This window comes from Emys orbicularis, chromosome 1 (assembly GCF_028017835.1).
Source record: "Emys orbicularis isolate rEmyOrb1 chromosome 1, rEmyOrb1.hap1, whole genome shotgun sequence".
NCBI lineage: Eukaryota > Metazoa > Chordata > Testudines > Emydidae > Emys > Emys orbicularis.
The window spans coordinates 291,036,531-291,049,283 of NC_088683.1; the positions used below are offsets into that span (position 1 = coordinate 291,036,531).

The 12,753-nt window shown below is 39.6% G+C and overlaps 1 protein-coding gene across 1 annotated transcript in view; it reads left to right on the forward strand.

Moving 5' to 3' along the window:
* DACH1 (dachshund family transcription factor 1) overlaps positions 1-12,753 on the forward strand; it is a 432,844-nt gene that overhangs the window by 238,386 nt on the left and 181,705 nt on the right. Inside the window, exon 3 of the mRNA XM_065414734.1 lies at positions 937-1,098. Within this exon, the coding sequence (XP_065270806.1) occupies positions 937-1,098 (162 nt within the window). The remainder of the gene's footprint in view (positions 1-936; positions 1,099-12,753) is intronic.

The following is a 12,753-nucleotide window of genomic DNA, read 5'->3' on the forward strand; positions in this document are numbered from 1 at the left end:
CTGTGAGTCTGTGAATTAAAATTTCTCCCCTGGGCTTCTCATGGCATGACACAGCTATGCACTGCCCCATAGTCAGGGCACTGGACGAAGGCTGAATGTGGTGTGATGAAAGCAAATTGGGCAGTTCTACCAATCATTCTTGACAGTATCAGTACCAGCTCATTATTACAATATAGTGTTTCACAAATATAGCTAGATGCAGAGATTTTGTCTGGAGATGGAGAATTTGTTATAGGAGATGTAGAACTTGGGATGCAGGAGGGTGGCTTGGGAATTAAAGGAGTTACACACTTTGTGTGAGGTATCTCTGGTAGATGCCTTGAGGTCTAAGCCTGCTTGTAGGATTGTAAATAATTATATATTTTTTTCCTATGATCTACATAGCTAACCTTTCCTTTAAGAAAGCTATGGCTGTTTTAGTATGCCCCATTTATTCTGCTAGAGTAATTTGGAATTTTATGTGAGCTTAGGGAGAATGGCTTAATTGTGAATATAACTTATTAGTCATGAATATGCTATTCAAACTCTATGGCCCTGATTTTTAGCTTGTCCTCCAGTGTTTCAAGTGTAGTTTTGCATCCAAAGTTTATTGCAGGTATATTTATTTACACTCACATTTGCACCTAAATACATGGTTTGCTGGTGAAGTTAGGCTTCTAAATGGGTATGTTTGTAGCTGTAGTTGTATTCTGACTAAAGCAATTAGAGACCAATTTTGTGAATTCACGTGTATATAAGTAACTATTTACATAGTATGTTATGCATTTTACATTAAAAAGTAAACAGTCTCCTAAGCAAATAAGGATGGATATTATTCAGTATTATCCTCTGCTAATTATGTAGTAAATGATGAAGGAAGAGTAACAGTTTCAAGCCCTACACTAATGAAGAGTCATAGTATAATGTATATTAAGTTTCATTCATATTTCTTTGTAGGTCTGACAGCAGCAGCTGCAGCAGCAGCAGCTGCTACCAATGCAGCCATAGCAGAAGCAATGAAAGTGAAAAAAATCAAATTAGAAGCTATGTCCAACTATCATGCCAGTAATAACCAACATGGAGCAGAGTCTGAGAATGGAGATCTGAATTCAAGTGTTGGTAAGTTTCGGAAGTAAACATTACATACATACATGCCAGTAATGTATCAATTTCTTACTACAATGATACCCTTTCTCCCCGGACCATTAAACCTTTGATTTTGGGAAAATTTGGCACATTTGCAGGCCACTTTTGTGCATGTTTAGCTATATTTTGTAGCTGATCTTTACAGGAGCACTCAGCATTGTTGTTACTATTATAAGAACATCCTTTCCTTTGTAGGATGCTACTTCAGACCCCAGTTAATATTTTCCATGAAAGAAAGCAGTTTGATTGCTAAGAGTTCATTTTTCAAAGCACAGGTATGGTGACAGATGAAGGTATCAGAGCGAAATTTAACCATGTCTCCTACTCACTCTACCAGGTATCGACTTTAGGTAATTCAGAACAGTTGCTTGAAAGCAAAATATTTCACAGTTTCAGGTGCCCTGTGACAAAAGGAAAACATACCTACCCAATAAATTATTTCCACACTTTACAATTAATCTCCTATTTTAATAAACACATTCTTAAAACGTTGTTAAATGAGTTTTTTCTGTTTCTTAAACAATTATTAGCAACTTCTGTTCTTTCGAAAAAGGAATTGTTCCAATACATTATATGCATTTCTCTGGCGAGTTTGTTTTGATAAAACACACTTCAAAGCTAGACTAACATTTTTTGTTGATTAAATCATATGCATGTTTCTGCAATAAAATGGTTTGTTTTGCCTTTTTATTGTACTGACTCCTTTTATCATGTTGAGACAGTACTAACAAGATAACTCAGCAGTAGTAATTCAGTGACTAAAATGTATGTTCAGAATACTATATTCAGGATAAGCATATATAGAAATAAAATGGCTCTTGACGGTTCAGTACATTCCTTTCCCCTCCCCATATTCTTCATACCTTTTGAGATTACTCTTAAGGATAAATAGTTGTCTAACAATAAATAAAAGTGGCTGCATGCTATCCAGATCAAGAGTCTTTTGAAGAGCCTAGGGAAGCCCACAAGAGCCAATGGGCTAGACTTTTCCCCCATCTCCAGCCAATGGGAAGGTGGTGGACCCAAGGCGGGAGCATCCAGCCATGCATGCTTTCTCATATCCCCTCTTTCTGCACGGCATACTTCCACTGCAGATGGATCAAAGCTTCACCCCCTGTTGATTTTAGGGGAGGGGCATTTCTTTCATTCAAAATAAAAGTAGGTGACTACTGTTTCTGTATATTTCTGCATGTACTTATAGTCTACTTATATAAATATAGATAGAGTGGGGACTGCAGTGCCAAAACACTCTGGCCATTTTTTTTTAAACAACAACAAAATGTATACTTGAAAATTCCTATCAAGAGAGTGTCAGGTATTTTTTTTAAAATAAAGAACTGCTCTAGGAGCAGAGAAAAACCACCACAGCACTTCGGAAAGCTTCTCCAGTGACAGTGAAGAAGGAGGCCCGAACTAGTGTGCTAGCTACTGAAATACCAGCAATGACCAGAGCTGTAGGGAGTGAAAAAAACAACCTGTCTTCTTGGCAGGAAGTCAGGGGTGAGTAAGAGGAAGGCAGTAGCAGAAATTTGAAAGCAGGGGAGATGCAACAGTGAATTGGGAAGAGCAGGTGGCCCTCAGAGAAGCAGAGGAAAACGGGGCAGTGAGGAGGAATGTGAGGGTAGCATTACCAGCTGGCAGGATGAAGAGGCAGTAATGGATGTAGAAATGTGTGGATCTTGAATGCAGGATTCAGATGCATACATTATATGAAGTAATACATTCAAATATTATGCTATGGGACTAATCCTGTTTAGCAGTTCTAGAGACAAAGTTCTTGTTTGCTTATGGCACTGTAAAGTTAGTAATAGTTAACAAAGTAAATAGAATGCAGCTTCTGTGGGACAATAGTTAAGGAGATGATTTTGGATTAAAAAATGAATTGTTTTTATACCTCAAAACTAGCAAATATGGAAGCATAATTTATAGACTTTTAGTATGATAATCAAAAGTGATCAATTCATAAGTACAGTCAAGTTATTTCTGTAGTAAATATGTACTACTGTATATGTAAAGCAGAGGTGGCCAAACTTACTGATCCTCCAAGATGCATATGATAAGCTTCAGAAGTTTGAGAACTGGGCGCACCTGCTCGAAGCTTCTGCCCAGCTGCAAAGTGGTGGGGCTCGGCGCTACAGCCCCGCGGGAGGCACCTGCCAGTGCTCAGGGCTTCAGCAAGCACGCGGCTGAAGCCCCGAGCCCCATCAGGTGCCTCTTGTGGGGAAAAGCCCCTAGAGTCCCTCCCCCAATCTGGTAGGTGGAGAATGGGCTGACGTGGGGGGTTCCGTGAGCCACACTTTAACTGTAAAAGAGCCACATGAGGCTTGCGAGCTGCAGTTTAGCCACCTGATCTAAAGTAAGGCTTTTAATTGCCATTTTTTGAATGCTTGTGTAACGTTGACAGACACCGGTTGTTGGTGGCCAAGATTGAACCGGGGACCTCTGGAGCTTAGTGCATGAGTCTCTACAGCGTGAGCTAAAAGCCCAGTGGCTGTTAGCTAAGAGTGTAGAGCAAACTCATTAATCTCTCTCTCTAGGTGGTCTCGGTGCCACTAGATGGGACAGAACACCACACCGAGGAGATGTGGGGGTTACACTTGCTAGCCGCTCAGCATTACCTAAGTACAGAATGAAACGCTTCCTCAACCTTGTTGCAATAAATAGTAACATTCTAATTTCTCCCATGTCTTCAAGAAAATCTCTGTGAATGTAGTATGCCTAGTACACTATCATCTGCTATATTATATCTGCTCAGGGCCTCTTGGTTCAGGACTTTGTTTACTGTTTAGCATGGCTTACCTAGTGTATAGCATCACATACATGTATGGATTTATAGAAATAAAAACTCGGAATTATACTAGATCAATGAGTTACAGAAAAAAAAATCTCTAACTAGGTCATCAGAATAAACCATAATGGCTTAAAAATAGCCATTATACTCTTGTGTCAATGATAGTTGCCCTGGCCTGATGGATGCTCCTAGATGGATGCTATGCTAAGAAATATCAAGCAGGCTTCGGCTGAACTATTATAACTACTGAGGGAAACTTTTAGAGGCACAAATGGAATGCAGTAGTCTAACTCAGATTGACTATCAGTGGGAATTAGATGCCTAGTTGCCACGTGTGCCTTGAAAATCTCTCCCATTATAACCAGAACCTGTATTTTAAAATGCGACAAAAAGTCCTGTGGCACCTTATCAACTAACAGACATATTGGAGAATAAGCTTTTGTGGGTAAACACCCACTTCGTCAGATGCATGTAGTGGAAATGTCCAGAGGCAGGTATAAATATGCAGGCAAAAATCAGTCTAGAGATAACGAGATTAGTTCAATCAGAGAGGATGAGGCCCTCTTCTAGCAGTTGAGGTGTGAACACCAAGGGAGGAGAAACTGCTTTTATAGTTGGCTAGCCATTCACAGTCTTTGTTTAATCCTGAGCTGATGGTGTCAAATTTGCAAATGAACTGAAGTTCAGCAGTTTCTCTTTGAAGTCTGGTCCTGAAGTTTTTTTGCTGCAGGATGGCTACCTTTAAATCTGCTATTGTGTGTCCAGGGAGGTTGAAGTGTTCTCCTACAGGTTTTTGTATATTGCCATTCCTAATATCTGACTTGTGTCCATTTATCCTTTTACGTAAGGATTGTCCAGTTTGGCCGATGTACATAGCAGAGGGGCATTTCTGGCATGTGATGGCATATATTACATTGGTGGACGTGCAGGTGAATGAACCGATGATGTTGTGGCTGATCTGGTTAGGTCCTATGATGGTGTCGCTGGTGTAAATATGTGGGCAGAGTTGGCATCGAGTTGGCATGGATTGGTTCCTGAGTTAGAGTTACTGTTGTGTAGTGTGTGGTTGCTGGTGAGAATATGCTTAAGGTTGGCGGGTTGTCTGTGGGTGAGGACTGGCCTGCCTCCCAAGGCCTGTGAAAGCGAGGGATCATTGTCTAGGATGGGTTGTAGATCACTGATGATGTGTTGGAGAGGTTTCTTTCTTGGGCTTGTCTTGCAGCAGGAGGCTTCTGGGTACACGTCTGGCTCTGTTGATTTGTTTCCTTATTTCCTCGTGCGGGTATCGTAGTTTTGAGAATGCTTGGTGAAGATCTTGTAGGTGTTGGTCTCTGTCTGAGGGGTTGGAGCAAATGCGGTTGTACCTCAGCGCTTGGCTGTAGACGATGGATCATGTGGTGTGTCCAGTATGGAAGCTGGAGGCATGAAGGTAGGCATAGCGGTCAGTGGGTTTTCGGTATAGGGTGGTGTTAATGTGACCATCACTTATTTGTACCGTGGTGTCTAGGAAGTGGACCTCTCATGTAGATTGGTCCAGTCTGAGGTTGATGTTGGGGTGGAAGCTGTTGAAATCATGGTGGAATTCTTCCAGAGTCTCCTTCTCATGGGTCCAGATGATGATGATGTCATCAGTGTAGCGTAGGGAGAGAAGGGGCGTGAGTGAACGAGAGCTGAGGAAGCGTTGTTCCAGGTCAGCCATAAAAATGTTGGCGTATTGTGGGGCCATGGGGGTGCCCATAGTAGTGCCACTGGTCTGGAGGTATATATTGTCACCAAATTTGAAATAATTGTGCGTGAGGATAAAGTCATAGAGCTTAGCAACCAGTTGTTCTGTGGCATCATCAGGGATACTGTTCCTGACAGCTTGTATTCCATCTGTGTGTGGGATGTTTGTGTAGACAGCCTCCACATCCATGGTGGCTAGGATGGTGTTTTCTGGAAAATCACCAATGCATTGTAGTTTTCTCAGGAAATCAGTGATGTCACAGAGATAGCTGGGAGTGTTGCTGGCGTAGGGTCTAAGTAGAGAGTCCACATATCCGAACAGTCCTTCAGTGAGAGTGCCAATTCCAGAGATGATGGGTCCTGGATTTCCAGGTTTATGGATCTTGGGTAGTAGATAGAATAACCCTGGTCGGGGCTCTAAGGGTATGTTGATTTGTTCCTGTGTTAGTGTAGGGAGTGTCCTGAGTAGATGGTGCAGTTTCTTAGTATATTCCTCAGTGCAATCTGAGGAAAGTGGCCTGTAGAATTTGGTATTGGAGAGTTGTCTGGCAGCCTCCTTTTGGTAGTCAGACCTGTTCATGATGACAACAGCACCTCCTTTATCAGCCTCTTTGATTATAATGTTTGGGTTGTTTCTGAGGCTGTGGATGGCATTGCGTTCTGCACGACTTAGGTTATGAGGCAAGTGATGTTGTTTTTTCTAGAATTTCTGCCTGTGCACGTTGGCGGAAGCATTCTATGTATAGGTCCAGACTGTCATTTCGACCCTCAGGAGAAGTCCATGTGAAGTTCTTCTTCTTGTGCTGTTGGTGGGAGGGTATCTGTGTATCAGTGTGCTGTTCAGTGTTATCTTGAAAGTATTCTTTGAGTCGGAGACGGCGAAAGTAGGCTTCCAGATCGCCGCAGAACTGTATCATGTTTGTGGGAGTGGTGGGGCAAAAAGAGAGTCCCTGAGATAGGACAGACTCTTCTGCCTGGTTGAGTGTGTAGCTCGATAAATTGACAATATTGCTGGGTGAGTTAGGGGTACCACTGTTGTGTCCTCATGTGGCAGGTAAGATTTTAGACAGCTTACGGTCCTTTTTCCTTTGTAGAGAGGTGAAGTGTGTAATGTAGATCTCCTGTCTTATTTTAGTAAAGTCCGTTTGTGTGGAAGGTTGGTTATTTATGAAAGTTTCTAGGCTGGAGAGCTCTTTTTTGATGTTTTCCTGTTTGCTGTATAGGATGCTGATCAGGTGGTACCTCAGTTTCTTTGATAGTGTATGTCATAATCTCTCACTGTGGTCTGTGCAGTATGTAGCTAGCAATGGATTTTTCACCTTCAGTCCATTTGGTATGATGCCCATCCGTTTGCATTTGGAAAGGAAGATGATATCTGTCTGAACTTGTGCAAGTTTCTTCATGAGGTTGATGGATTTCCACTCCATACTCCATATTTTAAAATGTTATCATTACGTATCTAGTCAATATTTTGTTTATCTAGACATCTGGAACTAATTGAGAGTATTAGATACATACATTATTAGTGAGTTACAATATATATGGTTGAACTTGCATTTTAAACGTATTATTGAGGGCTGCGGGGGAAGGGATAAAAGATGAATAAAAGTAGTTTGATCACAGTCTACATTTTAAGTGTACATGACACACCTGACAAAACACATATCAAAGCAAGAAAATTCAAGGTTAAAGCTAAACAAAAGTAACCTATTCCATTATATTGTGCTATTATAGCCTATTTAGTATACACGGAGGGGATAATACCTTGATCTCAGGCTCCTGCAGTACCTATGCAAAGTAAGGCAAATTAAGCATGAAGTCCCAATTTGAATTGTTAGTTTTAGTTTGGAATTGTCTTGCTTTTTTGGTTTTAATCAGACACTTAATATGACGTATAGAAGTCATTTTTGTGGCTGAATATTTTGCAGTTATCCCTAGCACTACACAAATTTACCAACTGGTCCTTTGAAGCAATGGCCAAAAGGCTAGCGAGTAAAGGGAGTTAAAGGAAGTCAATGATACTAATAAGTAATTATTTTCTATCCTTCAGTTTTACATGGTAACCTTGAGTTTACATCCTCCCACCAGAATTATCATTTTAGGAGAAAAAATAAGGAACCATGGAGGAATCAGAGTGAGGTATTAGCACACTGAGTAAAATATATGGCAGCTACGCCTTTCTCCCCCATCCACAATCAATTGGATTCTTTTAGTTTAATATTTACTTGCTAAGATGAGATGCTAGTCTGCATGGTGATAAACAGTCTGCTACTGGCATCTGAAGGTGACCTGTCAGTTCATATGGACAAATCTCCTGCTTACTGAAATGTACAAAATAAATCATTAAAGCAGGCAGGTGCTCATTCCCAGATTTAAATCACCATAGATTTATGATTTGAATTAATGCTTCATTTGGTCATAGAAATAGATGCTGAGACAAATGATATGCAGTGGTTGGAGGTTCCATACTGTAGCCATCCTAATATTGATTACTGAGATGTCTTTGCAATCTCTTGTTTATATCAAGTACTGTCTTGTGACAGGTTGGCTGATATGAGCTACATTGCAGATAAGAAGAAAAAATGTCCTGGATTCTTTTTAGTGGCAACTCTAGACACAACATGCAGGCCAGATAATTTTTGTTTGTTTGTTTAAAGAACTATCTACATAAACCAGCATTCAAAACTCTACTGCTTCTAGGATTATGCTCTTATAAATGCAGGATTAGAAGAAGAAAATTCACAAGGTCAAACGTTAAATTGACTTGAAATGTTTTTTTTTTCTGTTTGTTTGCTGTATTAACATATCTTCTGTTATTATGATCAGTAATAATTTTATTTTAATGCAAGTAAATTATGTACAGATTGTATATTTGAGTTTTATACTCCAAAAATATAAATACAGTGAGCATGTCAATTGTTTCACTGTTTTTAAACACTTACTGTAATACTTCATAAACAAAGAGTAGCAAAAGGAATGAAATCTTTAAAGGTAAATACATTTTAAATTATTCCTCTGAGCTAGCCTCAAATTACTGTAAGTTAGTAGGAAAAGTCCCTGTAATTTTGCTTCCCTTAACATTTTATATGATTAAAATACTATGTAGACTGTTTAGGGAATACTCCAAGGATTTGCGAGGACCTTTGCCACTAGCTAATATCTGACTCATGGAACTTGTAAACAGCTATCAACAATAGTAAATTACTTTCTTAGTAGGAAATGAGTTCATATCTATTCAAAAAGTGATCTCAAAACAGATGTCCCAAGAAAATGTCATTGTTTAAACTGTATCATACCAAAAAACCTGCTATTATTTCTTTAAGGAAATGAAGCAATCATAAAGACTTCGGTGTTCTCTGTTTCTAAACACAATTAGGAAATACAAGACAGTATTTTACACTTCGCTAGCACAATAATCCATAAACAACCACAAAATGTGTTGAAAATTAAGAGGGGCTCTTGACATTTTAGGGTTCCTTTTTATCCACATTAGCTTACAACATTTAAACTCTGAGACACATGTAAGGAAAGCCAAGATCTATTGCCTGAAATTAACGGTTGCCTTGCTTAACATTATCCCTTCCCTTCTCCAAAAAGAGTGGAAAAGACATTGGGATGAAATTATTTTTCTCTAGTGACCTCTCCCAATAATAGAACTGTACAAAATGCGGTCATTTCCTTTCTCTAAACACACGTCTATTCTGAAGGAAAGAATTACTTTTATGGTTTCAGGAAAAAGTCTTGGAGACCTTGAGAAAGCAAATAAAAGGAAACAGAGAATGCAGGCCACTGAGCACAGCTCTGCAGTTGCACATCTGATTCTCTGCCTTGGCAATGTTAATGAACCTCAAATCCTCTCTATAATTAGATGAGGGAATTGCTTATATTTTCAAACAGATGATGCTGCTATAATGAAACGATTGACAGGGAACTTAAGAGTGTCTACAGTAGTCATTTGGTTTCTGGTTTTTTTTTTTTAAGTTTAAAAAGAAGATTGGCTGTAGACACAGGTCCTAGGAGAGGTAGTAATTTACAAAGAATGCTATGACAGGTGTCTTTGTACAGTGAGGAAATAAAATGGAAGAGAGAGGAATGATGGGCAGGTATAGCAATTTTTTTGGGGAGGAGGTGTCCTATGCTTATTCTGCTTGGGTTCTTTAAAAGGGGCCGAGACTCAAGAGATGGATCCGGATTGAGTGCACAGCTGTAACTGCTGATGAGCTAATTGCTCCTTATCTCTCAGCCCCATTCATCTTCATTTTTTACCAATTACCGAGAATTATCTGTGTTCTCAGTTGGATATGAGAGTTAATCCTTTTTGGTTAAGCTGGCAGTACTGTGAGCAGATTCCAAATTGTAGGGTGAAAAAGCCAGAGCAAGCGTGTTCTAAAGCTGTCTCCAGTTCAATGACAGTATCACTAGTTCATAAGAATTTTACTATTGCTTAACAGTTTAAACACTGAAAGCTTTTTTCCTTTTTACATTTTTTATTAATATATATATTTTCTGCTGTGTTTAATTGTAAGCCTTAAATACATTTCCCAGGTGGACAGAAGTTTAAACGATTTCTAAAAACTATACATTTGCAAAGTTGAAAACAAGACACATACAATTGCAGAAAGAAAATTTCCCCATAGTGTGGCAATGTTCAATAGGTGATACATAAGAATCACCCTATACTCTAAAGTTTTAGGAATGGGACCATACCTATAAAATTGCTTCAGTGCCATAGGATATCATGAGAGCTTGGCAATGATATGTCTCTACTTCTGTAAACCTCTTTGATGAAAAGTGCTGTCTAGGTGCTAGCAAAGGGATAGTCATATAGCCCTAAGGACATATGTTAGATGTTGAACACATCACATTTCAAGTTAAAAGGAATGCTTTCATAAAGCTGTTCCCTGGGAATGCACAGAGGTACCAGAAACAGATCATTTGGTGGCAGCCAGGCCACTAGACATTGTCTTTTGTCTTAAAAGGCAGTACTGTGGAAAAATGAATTGTCATGTTGAATGTCAAGCCTTAAAAGGAGTGTTAATCTGCTAGTGCAGGACATTCAAAATAGTCATGGGTTTCCTAATACTTCAGGATCTGCTTCCTGCGCCTTTCACTGCGACTCTTTCAGTTGCTAAACAAGACAGCCAGTCTGAGGTTATAAACTTAACAGCAACTAGCAAATTTATGAAAGAGATTAGCGGAGCCTCGGTGCTTTCACACTGGACAGTTAATAATATTAAAAAGGTGAGACCTCCATCTAGATTAAGTCCTTAGTGCCAGCAGTTGGGATTTCCTGAAATAAGACATGAATGAGTTAATAGTTCTTGCCCAAAGCTGTGATATAGAAGTGACAAAATTGTGGCTGAGACACAATGAAAATAGAAATAAACAACAACCCTGTGTTGAAAACAGTAGATGAAAATTTCATATTGTCATCCAGAAGACTATTTACAAGATAACTTTGCATTTTAAGATTTGTTCTTATTCTATATCAGTAAATATATATCAGTCCTCAAAGAGCACTTGTACCTGTGTGGTTTCCTGTTCCCATCAGGGATGTCAGTGGTAGCTTGCTCTATCCCTTTTTCCTAGTCCAAGCTTGGAATTTGGGATTCAGTTCTCAGATCATCAATTTGATGACAAATCAGGATAGCTAGATGTCTTGTCTCTGGTCAGAATCTAAAATAACTACTTATATGTAGACAAGCATTCAGTAGCCATGTAATGCCCACTTATATGCACAGAATAGGGGGGGGGGGACAAACAAACAAACAAAAACACCCTGCACAGAAATGGGCAATTTTACACAGTGGGAAAAGTTCCTTCCTATTTCCATATATGCTCTGCAACCCAGTGATGATCAAAAAGTCCAGTCTTTCCCTTGTCACATGTCTCTATATAAAACCAACCAACCATTCCCAATTCTAATGGTCCTAAATCCAAGCAGGCAAACCCACAGATGAGAAATAAGATGGAATGTAGTGAGATGGAAGATCTTCTCTTTTTGACAATTCATCACGTGTACAATCCAAATACACCTCTGATCACACAGTCCTCTGGGTTAGTCTTGTGAGGAGGTCAACTTTAAATTTGCCAGTTGTACACTCACGTAGAGCCTGACAAATCAGCCCATGCCTGATGTGCAACCAGAATGAGACCCTCTCCAAGTACTGGAACTACCTGGGAGGATCACAGCAACATAGTCCTGTAGCATGGTGCCTGTCTTTGGAATCAGCCTTTGTACCAGATGACTGGAAGGTACTAATGCAATGACGATTTCTAAAAAAGGGATCTAGAGGAGATCCTGGCAATTACAGACCAGTGAGCGAGGCATATTGGTAGAAACTGAAATAAAGAACAGACTTATCAGTCACATAGATAATCACTATTTGTTGGGGAAGAGTCAACATGGCATTTGTAAAGGGAAGTCATGCCTCATTAATCTTAATGAATTCTTCGAGGGAGTCAGTAAGCACATGGATTAGGATGATCCAGTCAATATAGTGTACTTGGATTTTCAGAAAGCCTTTGACAAGGTTCCTCACCAAAGGCTCTTAAGGAAACTAAGTAGCCATGGGATAACAGGGAAGGTCCTTTCCTGGATCAATAACTTGTTGAAAGATAGGAAACAGAAGGTAGGAATAAATGGTCAGTTTTCACAATGGAGAGAGGTAAATAGCAGGGTCCCCCAAAGCACTGGAACCTGTGCTGTTAAACGTATTCATAACTGATCTGGAAAAGGGAGTGAGCAGTGTAATGGCAAATTTATTCAAGATCATTAAGTCCAAAGCAGACGGTGAGGAGTTAAAGAGGGATCTAACTAAACTGGGTGACTGGGCAACAAAATGGCAGATGAAATTCTATATTGATAAGTGGAAAGTAATGCACATTGGAAAAAATAATCCTAACTGCACATATATAGTGATGGGCTCTAAATTAGCCAGTAACACTCAAGAAAGAGATCTTGGAGTCACTGTGCATAGTTCTCTGAAAACGTCCACTCAATGCACAACAGAGATCTAAAAGGCTAACAGTATAGGAGCTATTAGGAAAGGGATAAAAATAAGACAAAAATATCATAAAACCACTATGCAAGTCCATCATGCATCCACATC